At 39.4% G+C, this 18,899-nt stretch overlaps 1 protein-coding gene across 2 annotated transcripts in view; it reads left to right on the forward strand.

Annotated features, from left to right (window-relative positions):
* Positions 1-18,899, forward strand: part of ATR (ATR checkpoint kinase) — a gene marked incomplete at both ends in the record, with an annotated part of 84,837 nt that overhangs the window by 57,832 nt on the left and 8,106 nt on the right. For both annotated transcript variants that reach the window (XM_080696748.1, XM_080696749.1), the window contains 11 exons: positions 1,331-1,422; positions 1,656-1,833; positions 3,480-3,659; positions 4,114-4,273; positions 7,426-7,605; positions 10,369-10,511; positions 12,188-12,285; positions 13,024-13,256; positions 14,156-14,290; positions 16,354-16,554; positions 18,184-18,327. In XM_080696748.1, coding sequence (XP_080552874.1) covers positions 1,331-1,422; positions 1,656-1,833; positions 3,480-3,659; positions 4,114-4,273; positions 7,426-7,605; positions 10,369-10,511; positions 12,188-12,285; positions 13,024-13,256; positions 14,156-14,290; positions 16,354-16,554; positions 18,184-18,327 — 1,744 coding nt within the window. The remainder of the gene's footprint in view (positions 1-1,330; positions 1,423-1,655; positions 1,834-3,479; positions 3,660-4,113; positions 4,274-7,425; positions 7,606-10,368; positions 10,512-12,187; positions 12,286-13,023; positions 13,257-14,155; positions 14,291-16,353; positions 16,555-18,183; positions 18,328-18,899) is intronic.

Below are 18,899 nucleotides of genomic sequence, written 5' to 3' on the forward strand. Positions count from 1 at the left end.
ATCTTGGTGTTACCTAAGTAGATTCTCCACAGAAGAAAAGATCCTAATAGCTGGGCATGGTGGTATGTGTCTCGTACTTCTAGCTATTCGGGAGGCTGAGGCAAGAGGGTTGTTTGGGCCCAGAAGTTCAAGACCAGCTTGGGCAACATAGTAAGACCCTATTGCTTAAAAAAGGAAGAAGGGAAGGGAAGGAAAGGAAAGGAAATGGCCTGTATCACTGGTTTTGCCAACCCAAATTTATTTATTTACTTATTTTTATTTATTTATTTATTTTTTTTTTAATTTATTTATTTTTTTTGGTGGTACTGGGGGTGGAACCCAGAGGCTTTCTACCTCCGGGCTATACTCCCAGACATATATATATATATATTATTCGGAAACAGGGTCTCACTAAGTTGCTGAGAGCCCCACTAAGTAGCTGAGGCTGGCTTCGAACCTGTGCGATCCTCCTGTCTCAGCCTCCCAAGCACGGGGATTACAAGCGTGCCCACCACGCCCGGCACCAACCCAAATTTAAAGTAACTGCAAATAGTTTTAGAATAGGTATATCTTGTGGGTAGCTACTGTGGTATACTTTGGTATGTCTCAAACATGTCATTTTATAATTTTTCTTTCCCCTTGGCATTCAGTATCCTATGCAGTCCCCACAGCCCTGTATCTAACCATCAACCCCTATATTTTTGTATTAAATTTAGTTCAGAATCCTAACTTATTGGAACTGCTCATCTCTGGACTCATCTGTGCCCAGTTGGTTCTGGTTTGTCATACTCTTTGTTCAAGTTAGGATAATTTGTAAAATAGGCTGGGTTATTATCTAGGAACTGACTCTGTCCTGATATATGGCACAATTTAATTTATCGAGGAATGACTTTTCCAAATGGCTCTATCAGAAGTAGTTAGTAGCCGGGCGTGGTGGCACACGCTTGTGATCCCAGCACTTGGGAGGCTGAGACAGGAGGATCGCACAGGTTCCAAGCCAGCCTCAGCTACTTAGTGAGGCTCTCAGCAACTTAGTGAGACTTTGTTTCCAAATAAAATAGAAAATAGGTCTGGGAGTATAGCCTGGAGGTAGGAAGCCCCTGGGTTCCACCCTCAGTACCACCACCAAAAAAAAAAAAAGTAGTTAGTAAAGAAAGAATGCTTTGGGGGTATAATAAGATCAAAATTTGGGAGTTTTTGCTGGATAAAGATAATTATTTCTTACCTAAGTGCAAAATACAATATCAATAGTGTAAATGAGAACAATAAATAGAATGTCTAATGAAAATTTCTGACTACCACTTGCAATGTAAATACATTAAAACTTAGTTGATCTGAGTTTCTCTTTTAGGTCTGAGTGGACAGATGAATTAAACACCTACAGAGTAGAGGCAGCCTGGAAATTGTCTCAGTGGGATTTGGTAGAAAACTATTTGGCAACAGGTAAAATTACTTCTTATATAATCAGTTTTTATTTGCCATAAAATTCAGATTTAAGTTGCTCGGCAACATTTATAATTAATCTTAGCTTGCCTTATGAGTGCCTGCTTAGTTGTTTGAAGTCGTATAAAGCCAACTATGTGCGCTGTATTTCTGCTGACCATTTTATCAAGTGGAGTGAAGCTGGCTCTTGGACTCGTCTACCATGGCATTTCTTGACCCTGTTGGTTTTCCAGATGGGAAATCTACGACATGGAGCGTCAGGCTGGGACAGCTACTGTTATCAGCCAAGAAGAGAGACACCACGGCTTTTTATGACACCCTGAAACTTGTGAGAGCAGAACAAATTGTGCCTCTTTCAGCTGCAAGCTTTGAAAGAGGCTCTTACCAACGAGGATATGAATATATCGTGAGGTATTTGGGGGTCTCTCCTTTTCGCAGTACTGGGGATGTAACCCATGCATTCTAGGCAGGCACCGGACCACTGAGCTACAGCCCCCGTTTTTTTATTTCATTTTGAGACAGTCTCACTAAGTTATCTAGGCTGGCCTCCAGTTTATAATCCTCCAGGTAATACAGGCATGCACCACAGTGCCTCACTTAAGGGTCCCTCTGTTTGTCTCTTTGTGTTTTGTGTGGAACTGGGGATTGAACCAGGGCTTTTCTACCTCTGAGCTCTACACCTAGCTTTTTAAATTTTGAAACATGGTCTCGCTTAATTCCTGAGACTGGCCTTGAATTTGTGACCTTCCTGTGTCAGCCTCCCAAGAACTGGGATTGCAGGCACGCACCACTGTGCTGGCTTAGTTCCCAATTTTATATTCCTACCCTATAAACATCACCTGACAGGATTGGAATTTTTTTAATGACTAAGTAATTTTGATATGTTTGATATATTGTTTAGTTACATAAAATGGCTTGTTTTTTTTTTTCACTTCACAATCACCCTATAGTTTTTTATTTTTAACATACTAACACTCATTTTTTTAATAAAAATGGCCAATTATGGGCTAACAAAAACAAAAAGACATTTACTTGTCCTCTTGTAATATAGTTTCCTTTCCGTATAACTAAACGAAGTTATCTGGACATCGCCAATGTCACACTGACGTTCATTGGTTCCCTTTCCCTCTCATTGAGAAATGCATTTGACACCTCGCCCCTCCCCAACATACACATGGGGGCCTCACAGTACCAGAAAGAATATTAACTTTTAGAGGTGAGGAAGAAAATGATGGAAAACATTGTAGGTCAATTAAATCACCTGAGGAAAAATGAAAAAGTGTTACAATTGAACTATAATAAACTTAAAAAAAACTTAGGCAGATTTTTTTTTTTTTTAAGTTAGAAGAACCCTTATATTTTGGATTAGCTCCTGTGGTCACATCTTAATGAAACTAGAGATCAGACCACTGAGTTTAATTCTGTGCTCTCGCTATCCAACTATACCCTGGTGCCTTGAACACTGAGTCGTAAACACTGCCTTTTTAATAAGTGGTGGGGAGTGAACATATCATGGTTTCCACCACTCTTAGGGGGAAAAAAATGAAAACTGTTGATTTCGCAATTCTTTTACTAATATGTACTGTGGTTGGCCCTCTTAAATTAGCACCCATAATATGCAAATATTTCCTATAGATTCATATTGGATCTATGTTTTCATGAAGGTGATATCGTTTGCTTTTCACATACTTGAGCTTAGTTTTATATACCCTTCATCAATTCATAATAATTTGTGGGTTATAGCAAAGCACTAAATATTTTAACTAGCATAAATTGGTATTTATACTTCATTTGAAATTAAAGGCATAAAAATTACTATTTATATACAAAGAATAGATGTTAAGGTTCTGACAAAGAAAACTGCACATTTTAGTTTCTGCTTGACTAATTTAAAGTGCATGCTTTATAGCCAGGCTCAGTGGTACATTGCCTGTGATTCTGGTACTTGGGAGATTGAGATAGGAGGACAGCAGGTTCAAGGCCAGCCTCAGCAACTTAGCAAGACCAAGACTAATAAGACTGAATATAAGATTTGAACATGGGCTCTCTGTCTGCAGGCTGCACATGTTGTGTGAGCTGGAACACAGCATCAGACCACTTCTTCACCAGGCCCCAGGGGACAGAGCGCAAGAAGACTCTCTAAACTGGGCAGCTCGGCTGGAAATGACTCAGAATTCCTACAGAGCCAAGGAGCCCATCCTGGCCCTCCGGAGGGCCCTGCTAAGCCTCAACAAAAGGTTTCTTACCCTACTTTATTTTCATGTCAGTTATCTAGAAGTTGGTCATATGTTTGCATATTATTCGGGAATATTTTTATTTTCTGAATCTCTACCTGACTCTGCAGTTTTCTATTTTTGGCCCTCAAGGTTCCAACTTTGTAGTTGGAACCAACTTAGAACTTAAGAATGAAGTTTATATGCTGTTTATCTTGTTTTTAATGTTAAAAATATATTTTGGGGAGATACCAACATAAGTCCAGAATAAAGTCTTCATAGACTTGGAAGAGATAAAAGGGAGCACCGTTAAGAAAATTAAAATCTGAGTTTTTTTAAACAGACTAACCATTGGTTCCTTTGAAATAGTATATTGAGAAAGTAGTTTGTTAGGAAGAGGTGCTTTAGTTACATTGTTGAATTTAACTTAATTTTTAGACATGCTTTTTTCCTCCCATGTTTTGTCCCATTGGTTTAGACCAGATTACAATGAAATGGTTGGAGAGTGCTGGCTGCAGAGCGCCAGGGTGGCCAGAAAGGCCGGCCACCACCAGACAGCCTACAACGCTCTGCTCAATGCAGGAGAGTCACGGCTCGCCGAACTCTGCGTGGAGAGGGCAAAGTGGCTATGGTCCAAGGTAATGGCCGAGGGAAGGTCGCCAGATACACATTGTGTTGGGAATTAGGTACTTCCTACAAAGGCTCCACGGAGACGATCCCTAAGCCAAATTCACAATCACCTTTTTCTGTCACTTCTTTTCTTTATTTATCTACCATTGTCTCGGAGAAATCACTCATTGAAAGTCCACAAATATATCCTCACATATCATCCCCTTTCCAGCCTAAAAGTTTAGTTCTTTCAGTTTTATCTGTCCTACCTTTTTCTTGAGGAAAATGACCAATTCTTACTTTGCTTTTAATCTTCCCTGTGTACACGGGGTATAGTAATAGGCCCTCAACACTGTCTCTTGCACATGGTGTGTGTGGACTTGTTCAGTGTTACTGTTCACGCTCACTTCTTTGGTGGCCTGTCAGCGACTTCTTAGCATCACGACAGAAGTTCCCGGCATTCCCCACGCTGGAGCAATCGCGATAGGAAAGGATCTTTTTAAATATCTGAATACATTCGGAGTTTATGTCCCATATTTCAGTGGCTGTTACTTCCATGTCTCCTCATGCTTGTCACCAGTCTAGAATTGATAGCACGTTCTGAAACTGATACATGGCAACCGTAGTTGATACCATCTGTGAGTGTCGGCAGATGTTTCCTAGATTGGTGGGAAAGTAAGAATTCCGCCTGCGTTGGTTGATAACACAGTCAATTTATAAGCTAGTGCTAGCACACTTGTTGCTTAAACTCAGTATATTCAGAGTGCAATTCCTTATCTAATACTCAACGCCTATTTCTCTCCCTGTGTCCTCAGTATTTCTGAACAGGGCTGCATGCCGTCCTCTCATCTGAACAAGGCTGGGCTTCCTCTTCCACTCCTGCCTCAGCCTCACTTCCCACATCCATCGAAAACTAAACCTTTGTGCATTGACCAAAGAAACATTTCTTGAATCCTTCCCCTTTTGCTCGTTTCCAGTGCTGTAATTCATGCCCTTGTTATGTCCAGTTTCTCATAATATTAACATAGGATCTCACAATTTCTGTGTATATTACTCTAGTCTATGATCGTTCCAAAATGTCCATCGAAACATATTTGTGCTTCAAAAAGATTAAATCCTTGAAAGTATTTTTCATACTTTTATGATTAAGTGTGGACTCTAAGAAGTATACAAGGCCCTTTCTGATCCAGTGCCATCCTATCTCTTCAGACTCATTCATCAGTCTTACAAATACTTTAGGCTTCAGCTAAAACCAGACTACAGCTGCTCCTCAACTTATAATGAGCTGACATCCCAGTAGACTCAGCTGAAAACATCTTAAGTCCAAAGTGCACTTAGTACACCTAACCTAGTGCTCCACGCCTGTGGTCCCCGCATGTCCTCGGCTCTGCTTTCCTCCGTCTCAGTCACCTGAGGTTTCACTTACCCACAGTCAACCTCTGTCTGAAAATAATAAGTGGAAAGTTCCAGAAATAATTCATAAGCTTGACTTTGCTATTATAATTGTTCTCTCTTATTGTACCTCATTTACAAATTAGGCTTTTATCATAGGTATGTATGTTAGGAAAAACCATAGTATATGCAGGATTTGGTAGTGTGCACAGTTTCACGCGTTCCCTGGGACTCTTAGAACCTATCTCCCACCGGGTGGGTGGACTACCGTACACGAGGGTATCGCTTGTTCATCATGACCGTGGACAGACGTGGACACCGTGCCTCGCTTCTACCGTCCAGCATCACCATGGAGAATCAGATCACTAGACCAGGAAGAGCTCTAACGCAAAGTATGGTTTATATTGAAATACATATGAGCTTCACGCCATTGTAAAATCAGAAAAATTGTGAGTGGAAACATCTCCATCATAAGTTGGAGACAATCTGTCCTTTCTTTTCTCCCAACTAAAATTATTATCTCTACCCCCTAGAATATCTTTCACCAAATTCTTTACCAAGAAAATTTCTCTTTATTGTTTTAAGATCTGATTCAGATTTTTCCTCATTGATAACCTTTCCTGACTACTGCTATCCTGTCTTTTCTTTTATCTCTGTTCTCTATAATACTCATGTGTATTCCTCTGTTATAGTATTTATACAGTATGTTATTATTATTATTTTTTTGTTGTTGTTGTTGTACTGAGGGTAGAACCCAGGGACTTTTCTACCTCCAGGCTACCCTCCCAGACCTATTTTATACTTTATTTGGAAACAGGGTCTCACTAAGTTGCTGAGAGCCTCACTAAGTAGCTGAGGCCGGCTTTGAACCTGTGCGATTCTCCTGTCTCAGCCTCCCAAGCGCGGGGATTACAGGCGTGCGCCACCACGCCCGGCCTTCTGTTACAGTATTTATACAGTGTGGTATTGTTTTATATAGGTTGTTTCCTTACTTGACTATGAACTTTTTTGATTAACTGAGGGTTTCACATGTATAACTAGAAACTTTTTAAGCCAGAGATTTTATTTAGTTATGTTTGTTACTCCAAATTATCTACATATATCTTTAATCCTGTACTTTAATTATAAAATGAGTGAATAAATGGATAAATATGAGTTCTATATAAAATGAATAATCAATTTTGGGGGGAATTTTTGTGTGTGTGTGTGGTACAGTGGATGGAACCCAGGGAGCTTCTACCTCCAGGCTATACCCCTAAACCTATTTTTATTCTTGTATTTGGAAAAAAGGACCTAATAAGTTGCTGAGAGCCTCACCAAGTTGCTGAGACTGGCTTTGAACCTGTGATCCTCCTGTCTCAGCTTCCCAAGTACTGGGATTACAGCATGCACCACCATGCCTAATAGATTTTTTTCCTTTTCTGTGTGTGTGTGTGTGTGTGTGTTACTGGAGATGGAACCCAGGGGCTTTTCTACCTCCAGGTTATACTCCCAGGCCTCTTTTATACTTTATTTGGAAACAGGGTCTCACTAAGTTGCTTAGAGCCTCACAAAGTTGCTGAGGCTAGCTTTGAACCTGTGCGATCCTCCTGTCTCAGCCTCCCAAGCACCATCACGCCCAGTGCATTTTTTTCTTTAATAAGAGGGAAATGACAGGTAAACATGAAATTACTATTGGACTTGTACCTAAACATACTTAATAAATATTAAGTGCAAATAATTTTATTTTTCCGAAAATAAAATATGCTCCTAAATTAAAAGGCTTGTTATTACCTTTTTTTTATTTTAGGGTGATGTTCATCAGGCACTTATTGTTCTTCAGAAAGGTGTTGAATTATGTTTTCCTGAAAATAAAACCCCAAGTGAGAGTAAGAACATGTTAATTCGTGGTCGAGCTACGCTGCTAGTGGGCCGATTTATGGAAGAAACAGCTAACTTTGAAAGCAATGCTATTATGAAAAAATATAAGGCAAGTATATGTACAATGTAATTTCATTTAGAAACACAGTGAATTCATTACCAGAATTAAGGAGACAAGTCATATAATTATTTCAGTAGAAAAAAGACTGGCACATAAATGTTTATAACACCTTAATTCACAAAAAAGAAACAGTTTAAGTGGCCATCCACAGAAGACAGGTTAAATAAACAATGCTATATCCCATAGTAGAAGACCACTCCACAATAAGAGATGAACTCTCCATACATGCAGCAATGTAGATTACTGTCGCAGATATGCTGAATGGAAGAAGAGAGGTATAACAGAATTCGCACTTCCGTCATTTCATTTATATGAAAGTTCAGAATAGGCAATGTGTATTGCTGGAAACCACGTCAGCAGTTGCCTGCCTAGTGGCAATGGCTGGCCAAGGTGAATTACACAGGAACTTTGGGGCGTGCTAGAAGTGTTCATTTTCTTGATAGTACTGATGATTCCATAGTTGTACATATTTGTCAGACTCCTATGTTCTTAAAATGTATAGACTCTGTGAAATTATGCATCATTAAAGTTGATATAAAATTTTAAAAGATACCATTTAGAATAGGATCAAAAATGTGAAATTGCACAAAAGATTAAGTTGCACAAAGGGTATATAAGAAAGATCTCTAAAAAAGAAAAAAACCCTAAAATATTATTGTGTGACATTTTTTAAAAGACCAAATAAATTGAGGTTGTAACACATTGATGGATGGGAAGACTCAAAAATGTAAAGATGCCATTTCTCTATAAAGTGACCCAGAGGTTTAAGGCAGGCCTCATCAAAAGCTAATAGGTAATTCATAATTAGAATTCTTTTCTCTTTCTAGTGCCTTTATTTTTTTTTAATTTTTACCTTGAAGTAACCAGAAACTTAAAAATTAAGTTGCAAAAGACATAGGACAGTTATCAGAACTAAGAAATTAGCATTGACATTGTCCTGTTAACTATTTATAGACCTTATTTGAATTTTATTCATTTTGTCAATAATAAACTTCTGTCTAGAATCTAAGCCAGGATCCCATCCAAGCACTCTCTGTCACACTTCTTTATTCTAATCTCTCTGAGACAATCTTTGCATTATTACATGAAGTTGCGTGCAGATAGAAAACAGCAAAATCAAAGGAGTTCCTTGAGAGATGAATGAAGACCTAGGTTAAAGGAAATCAACAAAGGATTGTGAAACTGCCCCATGCTAACAATAGCAGGGAACCATTGCTACATTTAAATACGAAGGGGGGGTACGGGAGAGCACTGACTGCCTTCTGTAAAGAGAGCTGTTTTTGTAGGAAAAGGCCCTTGGGCCAGAACTTGACTTTAGTGAGAACAGTATCACCACTGTCAGCTGCAGACCAGCAGGCAGGGAAGCAGAGGGTACCCTAGGCCTCCTGCCCTCTGCTCTCCTATTGAAACTTTCCATTGCTAGAACTCACAGAGCAAACAGACCCACTGATGTAAGTCATCAATGTCAAGGCTTGTGGGTCCCTGAGCAGGGTAGAAAAGGCCAAAGGGTAGCAGATGCGCCTGTAGGGGCAAACCGAGAGTAACCAGCTCGCACATGTATCCAGACTTTCTAGAAAGGTATAGTAGTTAGGATGGTGTTATATTCATGTAAGGTTAGACAAGTAAACCAGCATGACAGAAGAGTGAGCCCAGACACCTCCCAGATAGGATAGTGAAGGACAGTGTTTTCAACACATGCTGCTATGTGTTTGGATGGGTAACGGGGGGAAAGAAATCAAACTCGATCCTTTCTTCACATCATAAACCAAAATGAGCTTCAGGTAGATTGTTGGTCCAGGTCACAACTTCTTCTTTACTGTTGTTTGGTTTTGCATTTGGGGGATCAAACCCAAGACCTTGTGTATGCTAGACAGGCACTCACCAGTGAGCTGCATCTCCAGCACTTAGGACTTCTTAGCCATAAAAGAAACAATAACTTTCATTCATCAGAAAATACCATTTGAAAGCCGGGCGTGGTGGCGCACACTTGTAATCCCCGCACTTGGGAGGCTGAGACAGGAGGATCGCACAGGTTCCAAGCCAGCCTCAGCTACTTAGTGAGGCTCTCAGCAACTTAGTGAGACCCTGTTTCCAAATAAAACATAAAATAGGTCTGGGAATATAGCCCGGAGGTAGAAAGCCTCTGGGTTCCACCCTCAGTACCACCAAAAAATAAAAAAGAAAATACCATTTGAAGTTAGAGGCAAGCCACAGGTTAGAAGATATTTGTAGCCTATGTACACGATAAGAGGCTCTCCTATCCAAAGTATAATATAACCCAGCCTGTCCCCATAGGTTACATTCAAGAATGTTTATAACATCATTATTTCTAGGTTTTGTACTGGCAGTAACCCAAATGGCAGTCAGTTTTAGAATGGATAGATTAGATCATTGCTATAATGGAATATTACCTAGCCAACCAAAGCTACATGCAGCAACTTGGACTAGATGTGGGCGTCATTTTTTTTTTTTAAGGTGGTACTGGGGTTCCTGGAAGCCCTTCTACCTCTGGGCTACACTCCCAGACCTATTTTTATACTTTTTTATTTGGAAACAGGGTCTCTTAAGCCAGAGCAAGCGGCTGGCTTTGAACCTGCGCAATCCTCGTGTCTCCGCCTCCCAGGCGCGGGAATTACAAGCGTGCCCACCACGCCCGGCAGGTGTCATTGTTTTGATCCCTAAAGATCTATTCACATTTCCCAGCACACTGTGAAATTTTTTTAGGTGAATATTCTGGATTCTCTCTTACAGGATGTCACCTTGTATCTGCCAGAGTGGGAGGATGGACATTTCTACCTTGCTAAATACTATGACAAACTGATGCCCATGGTAACAGACAACAAAATGGAAAAGCAGGGTGATCTCATTCGGTACATCGTCCTTCATTTTGGAAGGTGAGAGTGAGAACAGTGCATTTGCAGATTGAATATGTTACTCTATCTTAGCATATTCAGAATGCTTCCTGCTTTACCACTGACTCAGTCTCTCACTTTAGATGAAGTATAAATGTTTTTCTTATTCAATTTTTTTCTTCACTCATAAAAATAAATTTCTTAGAGAAAAATCATAACATGCACACATTTTTTAAAAATCAACAGTACTAAGAATATACAATGAAAACTAGGTGTCCTTCCCGTTTCAGACCCTTGTCCCTGAAGTCCCCATCCATAGAATTTCAACAGACCCTAAACCTAGCCGGGCGTGGTGGCGCACGCTTGTAATCCCCGCGCTTGGGAGGCGGAGACAGGAGGATCGCGCAGGTTCGACGCCTCTCTGGCTTAAGAGACCCTGTTTCCAAATAAAAAGAAACATAAAATAGGTCTAGGAGTGTAGCCCAGAGGTAGAAGGGTTCCATCCCCAGTACCACAAAAAAAAAAAAAAAGACCTTAAACGTGATTAGTTAAATCGTGATAGAATATTTTCTTCTAGTCCATTCCTATAAGAAGCAGCATATATTTAGCATATGCCAGTAATCCCAGTACTTGGGAGGCTGAGACGGGTGTGGTGTTTGGTGTTTTCATTTTCATTTGAGGCCAGCCTCAGCAATTTGAGACCCTGTTTTCAAAAAAAAAAAATAAAATGGGGTTGGGGTATAGCTCAGAAGTAGAATGCCCCTGGGTTCAATCTCTAACACCACCAAAAAAAAAAAAAAGTAAAAAGAGCATATATAAAAATGGTTTTGATATTAAACTATTTAAAGAAATTATTCTTAGGTAACAGGCAAAATATAACTTTTAATTTCCTATATGAATTTATCATAGTCAAGTACTATATTGTGTCGTACTTAATTGTTTTTCACAATTTATTCCTAAGCAGTAATAATGACATTTCATATATGCTCCTTCTCATACTCACATACCATGATAGTTCACATTGGATAGCGTATTACTTCAGAGCCATGAATGCTGATTCCTGTTTGGACAGGAGCGAGCATGATTAAGCTATAATTTCAGGAATATTAATACAGAAATTATTGAAGGAAAGAAATGTGGGATTGGGATAACTAAATTATTGGGGGGTTTTTTTGTTTTTTTTGTTTTGTTTTGTTTTGTTTTCCTGTGGTACTGGAGGTGGAACCCAGGGGCTTTTTCTACCTCGAGGCTATACTCCCCGACCTATTTTATACTTTATTTGGAAACAGGGCCTCACTAAGTTGCTGAGAGCCTCACTAAGTAGCTGAGGCTGGCTTCGAACCTGCGCGAACCTCCCGTCTCAGCCTCCCAAGCGCGGGGATTACAAACGTGCGCTGCCACGCCCAGATTAGATTATTGTAATTGAGTAGAAAGTTTGGACCTGACCTAGGCTTAAGGGCATGCAGTGTAAATGAAGACATAGATCCTAGTGACAGTTTGAAAGACTTCAACTAGATCAGAACTAGTAACAGGAAATATAAAGCTAAATGAACGCTATAGTAAGGGAGAAGAGGAGTAAAACATAACCTCTACTGGGAAAAACATTAGTACTGAAATTTCTGCCAGAGGCTGTAGTGGTAGGTTTAAGTCTTGAAAAGATTCCTATTACCCAAGAAAGAGCACTATGCTAATGATATGTCTTATCTATCTTATTGCAGATCTCTCCAGTATGGAAATCAGTTCATATATCAGTCCATGCCACGCATGTTGTCACTCTGGCTGGACTTTGGTGCGAAGGCATATGAGTGGGAAAAAGGTATTTACTCTTCACGTAAAAATTTTAAAGGACTAAGATGGATCATAATTGGTACAAAGTCAGATTTGACTTAATCTAATTTACTATAAGCTAGCAATGAATTTGATCAAATATATAAATATAAACAAAAATTAAAGGTGAAAAGGAAAGGAAAAACAGACCATAGGTTGTTAAAATCGCAATTCAGGACTTGCAAGTGACATTCTGATTACTTCTTGATAAAGTGTATTGAAGGATATTTAAGTCGCCGGGCGTGGTGGCGCACGCTTGTAACCCCCGCGCTTGGGAGGCAGAGACAGGAGGCTCGCGCAGGTTCGAAGCCAGCCGCGTGCGCTGGCTTAGGAGACCCTGTTTCCAAATTTAAAAAATGTAAAAATAGGTCTGGGAGTGTAGCCCGGAGGTAGAAGGGCTTCCAGGAACCCCAGTACCACCAAAAAAAAAAAAAAAAAAAAAGATATTTAAGTCAAATAACACCCTAAAATTATATTAGGTAGTGAAAATTACTGGCCTTTGACCCTAAATATTTTCCCTACTTGAACAGCTGACAAGTAACGAAAATATTTAAGAAACATTTAGTAGAAGCATTTAGTCTTTTCACAGATTGGCAGATGATGTACCTTTGGGCATGGGAATAATATATCTTAAAGCCATTTTTTTCAAAGAAATGTTTCTTTTGTGAAATGAACTGATACACTGGTTTTACATTATTGTTTTTAAACAATTTTTTTTCCCTCTTAGCTGGTCGTTCCGATCGTGTCCAAATGAGAAATGATTTGGCTAAAATAAATAAGGTTATCACAGAGCACACAAATCAGTTAGCACCATATCAGTTTCTGACCGCTTTTTCACAATTGATCTCTCGAATTTGTCATTCTTATGATGAAGTTTTTGTTGTCTTGATGGAAATAATAGCCAAAGTGTTTCTGGCCTATCCTCAGCAAGCAATGTGGATGATGACAGCTGTGTCAAAGGTAAATAATAATCACCATGTCTTTTACATTTTATATGGCATCCAGTATTTAATGCTAATATAGAGATCTGCAAGTTCTAGGGTTCCTGGCCTATGTTAGATTAGTAAGTTTTAAGCGGAGAAATTATAACATTATACCTCATTTTAGTATTTGGAGGTATCTACTGCATGAAATAATGTAAGCCGTATACTCAAAGAATCCAGCCTGAGTTTTCTTCATGAAGTCTACTGAATTGTTAGGGTAGCCCATTTTTTTCAAGTGTTTGAATCCAAAGGATATGAGCTATTGATGCAAAAAACCCTTATTACATTATTAGTGACTTGTAAAGATTAATCAATATGTTCAATAAGCAAATATTTTAGAAAATACACAGATATAAAAAGAGAATTTGAATTCATGCCTTTCAGGACACATTTTTAGTTATTATATAAAATTCTAAAATCAGCCAGGTGTGTGGCCCATGTTTGTAATCCCAGTATTTGGGAGGCTGAAACCTGAGGATCATAAGTTCATGACCAGCCTCAGCTACTTAGTGAGGCCCTCTACAACTTTTTGAGACCTTGTTTGAAAATAGGAATAAAAAATAGGGCTGGAAGAGGTGCAGCTCAAAGGTAGAATGCCTCTGGGTTCAATCCTCAGTACCACAAATAAATAAAATTCTAAGAAGCCCTATAAGTATCTATTTAGTTTTCATTAAGGCCAATGGGAATTCACCAGGTCATATGATAGCAACATTTTCATTGCCCTTAATGGCCCTGCCAGTTGTTGTCTAGGAAACTTCTATCATTACAAACTCACATCCCGAGTACTTTTTGAGTTTTATCAGTCAAAAGGTTTTGTTACTTTCTTAAAGTCTGATATACAATTTGCATTTAGCTCTTCTTTTTTTCATATAACAGTCTTCCTATCCCATGCGTGTGAACAGATGCAAGGAAATCCTAAATAAAGCTATGCAGATGAAAAAATCTTTAGAAAAATTTGTTGGAGATGCAACTCGCCTAACCGACAAGCTTCTAGAACTGTGCAACAAGCCGGTACGAGTACAGATCTTAACTGTTATAGACCAGTGCAGGATAATTTCTCATAAAACTCATATGTATGATTTGGGCTGATTTCTTTTTTTTTTTTTTTTTTTTCTTTTTTTTTTTGGTGGTACTAGGGGTGGAACCCAGGGGCTTTCTACCTCCGGGCTATACTCCCAGACCTATTTTATACTTTTTCTGGAAACAGGGTCTCACTAAGTTGCTGAGAGCCTCACTAAGTAACTGAGGCTGGCTTTGAACCTGCGCAATCCTCCTTTCTCAGCCTACCAAGCGCTGGGATTACAAGCGTGCGCCACCACGCCCAGCTCCTTTCATTTGATTAAACTAAAATTCTAAAATAGCTGGGTGTGGTAGCGCACATTTGTAATTCCAGCATTCGGGAGGCTGAGACATGAGGATCACAGTTTACCAACAGCCTCAGCTACTTAGTGAGGCCCTTTGCAACTCAGTGAGACCCTGTTTCAAAATAAAGAATAAAAAATATGGCCGGGCGTGGTGGCGCACGCTTGTAATCCCCGCGCTTGGGAGGCAGAGACAGGAGGATCGCGCAGGTTCGAAGCCAGCCGCGCTCTGGCTTAATAGACCCTGTTTCCAAAATGAAAATGTAAAAATAGGTCTGGGAGTGTAGCCCGGAGGTAGAAGGGCTTCCAGGAACCCCAGTACCACCAAAAAAAAAAAAAAAAAAAAAAAAAAAATATGGCAGAGGGTGTCACTCGAAGGTAGAATGCCCCTGGGTTCCAGCTATAGTACTGCAAAAAAAAAAAAAAAAAAAAAAAAATTAGGACTGTGAGAGTAGTTTGAAGTAGGCCTGGGTTCCATCCCCAGTACCGCAAAAATAAATAAATAAATAAAATAAAATTATAATATATCAAAGTATACCAAATTATATATCTTAAGAATATGATTTATTGTGTGTGTGTTGTTTTTTAAGTTGCTAACATATGTCCCTCTTGTCCAAATATCCTCTAAATGTCTGAAAGTTCTTAATGTGAATTTTCTGAGAGTAGATTATGCATACTTAAGAAGCCATTTTAAGTAGAAGATAGGAAATAAGCCATAAAAATATGTTTTATCTCTAAATTTTCAAAACTTGTATACCTTAACCTACGTATAGAATAGAAAAGAAGAGTGGGGTTTGGGTTTTCATTTTGTGGGATACATTTCAGTGCTGTGAAGGGTCAAGCACTGTGCTAAGGGCAGAAGTCAACCAGACATTCCTCCCTGGAGGTGCTCATGGGCACTTAGAGAGTTCGGTGGATGGCTGTCATCTGGAGTAACAGCACATTGTCAGTGGACTTGCGACTGAAGTGAGAACGTGGTACAGGGGCAACTCACTACTCTAAATAAGGAATTGGAGAAAAAAACACCTGAGCAGTGTGAAAGGTAGAAGTCAGTAGAGGGGATGATTAAAAAGGGGAAAAGACTATCATAAATAGCTGAGTTTCACTTGACGAGTAAGTCTATTAACTGTTTATAGGTTAAAAAATTTACTGTTTCTTGATTTTTTTTTCCCCACAAACTAATCTTTTTTTGTGTGTGTATGGTACTGGAGATTGAACCCAGAGGCATTTTACCTCTGAGCTGCCCTCCCCCCTTCCTCCCTCCCCCCCTTAATAACAACAAAGGAGTTCGGTTTTACAGACCTTTTTGGATTTTTCTAATGTCTGATAATAGATCACAAACTTCTATTGATGAGTTGAAAGAGAAGTTAAAATGAGATGATTAAAAGGACTTAGAAAACTAGCCATAGAGGGTATGGCTGTAGTTTCAACTACTCTGGAGATGGAAACAGAATTGCTTGAACCCAGGAGTTTGAGACCAGCCTGGGTAATATAGCAAGACCTTGTCATTAAAATAGCATAAGAACGAAACACCAGGCTTGCTGGTATATGCTTGGTGTAGCTCAGAGGTAGAATGCCTCTGGGCTCAGTCCTCAGTACCACACACACACACACACACACACACACACACACACACACACACACAAATGCAATGATTAAAGTTAAGCATTCTATAATTTAAGCACAAATTAAAATGTACCACTTTGTTTTCAGGTTGATGGAAGTAGTTCCACATTAAGCATGAGCACTCATTTCAAAATGCTTAAAAAGCTGGTAGAAGAAGCAACATTTAGTGAGATCCTCATCCCTTTACAGTCAGTCATGATACCGACTCTGCCATCAGTGCTGGGTGCCCATGCTAATCATGAACCGTTTCCTGGGCACTGGGCCTATATTGCAGGCTTCGATGATACGGTAAGCTTCAGTTTTATATGACCATAATTTAAAAAATTAGATCAGTAAAAACTTCAAATTAACCTAATAATCTTAATGAATATTTTGCGTATAGAAAAAATGACGAGAAACACAAAAAGTTGATGGTGCAACATACGTTAATAAAAATACTTTTGTTCAGCCAAATATCTTGATTTTTCACATGGTCTTGTTGTTTTAAAATGACTATAATCTTTATGTTTTTAGCAGTTTGACTTTTTTCAAATTTCCTTTTTCCTAAAATTGAAGACGAGAAAGAATAAATACAGGTTTTGTTTGTTTCTCAAGAGGAAGAGAAATTCAGTAAGAGCTTGATTTTTTTTTAAGTGTGAAATGTAGCTATAAACATTGTTTCAAAGAAATGGTAAGAGAGTACTTCTTCTAAGTAAATATTGACATATATAAATTTTTTTTTTGGGGGGGGGGGTCTGGGGATGGAGCCCTGGGGCATTTGACCTCTGAGCTACACCCCCTGCCCAGTTTTTTATTCTTTATTTTGAAACAGGGTCTCACTAAGTAGCTGAGGCTGTCCGCAAACCGCGCTCCTCCAGTCTCAGCCTCCCGAATGCTGGGATTACAAGCGTGCGCCACCATGCCCAGCTATAAAATTTGAAAACTGTATTTATGTCAGTCTTTCCACGGCTCAGGATATTTGTTACCTGCTTCCAGACCCAGACACCAAGCCGCCCAGTGCAGCACCACTGTTACTGTCCTGCTTTGTTATTGGATTAAGCAGTGTTGTTCACCTTGCTGACTCAATTCACTCAGTAAACCTCACTTGGGGGAAGTTTCTTTTTTTAAAAAATCAAGTTACTTCCAAATTATAGCCGGGTGTATTGACGCACGCTTGTAATCCCAGCATTTGGGAGGCTGAGAACAGAGGATCACGGTTCGCGGACAGCCTCAGCAACTTAGCGAGGCCCTTTGCAACTCAGTAAGACCCTGTTTCAAAAAGTTAAAAAAAAAGACTAAAAAAAATGGGCTGGAGGTATAGTGCCCCTGGGTTCCATTCCCAGTACCGCCAAAAAAAAATATATATATATATATATCTTCCAAATTACAAACATTTTCACCATGAAAAACAGAGTCTCGGGCTCTAAAAAAAGGACCCATAAAAGATATGTCAAAAATCTTAAGCATTTTGACTGCTTTGAAGGAAACTGCCAAAATTTGAATATGTAAATACTTGTTTTACTAAGTAATCTTTGTACTTGATATACATTCCTAATGGATAGAAATATGTCTCCATTCTTTTTTATAGCCTAGATAATTTAAAGAAATTGTTAAGCCAGGCATGGTGGCATACACCTATAATCCCAGTACTTGGGAGCTGAGACAGGTTCCAAGACAGCCTCACCAGTGTAGCGAGACTCCAGCAAGCCAGCAAGACCCTGTTTCAAAAAACAAAAATAAAAAGCGCCGGGGCATATAGTTTGAAGGTGGAATGCCCTGGATTCAATCCCCAAGAAAAAAAGAAATTGTTAAAATATAAATGTACTATATAATGCAGGTTATTATATTCTTTTTATAATGTTACATAACTCTGTATCTGTAACATGTTAATGATTAGAGAATTTTGGTCTTAATTTGTATATAAAATCCATCTTTTAGGTGGAAATTCTTGCTTCTCTTCAGAAACCAAAGAAGATCTCTTTAAAGGGGTCAGATGGAAAATTCTACATCATGATGTGCAAGCCGAAAGATGATCTGAGAAAGGACTGTCGGCTAATGGAGTTCAACTCCCTCATTAATAAGGTTTGCAGAGAGTTGGCTTTTATCTTAGAACTGCCAGAATTGCTGTCAATGTGATGTGGCCTCCTCGGTGCGCAGACAGGTCACTCTTCGAAAGAAGAGTAACTTTTTCATTTTCACTCTTTGAAAATCGTGACTAAATGTATATAACATAAAACTTGGAGTTTTAGAGTGTAGTTAGTGGTTTACGTGCATTCATTTGTGCTGTTGCGCGGCCATCACTGCCGTCTCCTTCCAGAACGCTGTCCATTTTCCCAAACTGTAACTGTGTAGCTCCCCCCTCTCCTTCCCTTCAGTCTCTAGCCGCCATCATTCCGCGCTCTCTTCTTTAATTTGACCTCTCTGGGTCCCTCCTATCAGTGCAGTCATACAGTAATTGTCCTTTTGTGACTGGTTTACTTCACCTGACACTGTGTCTTCAAGGTTTCAGATTTTCTTTTCCTTTTGTTGGCGCACTGTCATCTCACATTATAATGTGGATCATGTTGACAGTGGCATGTGTTCACACAGTACTTGTTCTCCCCTCCCTGCTTCCCCTTGTCCCTTCCTCCCAATGCTGAGTGCTGAGTGTGCAG

Source organism: Muscardinus avellanarius, assembly GCF_963383645.1.
Source record: "Muscardinus avellanarius genome assembly, chromosome: 5".
NCBI classification, from domain to species: domain Eukaryota; kingdom Metazoa; phylum Chordata; class Mammalia; order Rodentia; family Gliridae; genus Muscardinus; species Muscardinus avellanarius.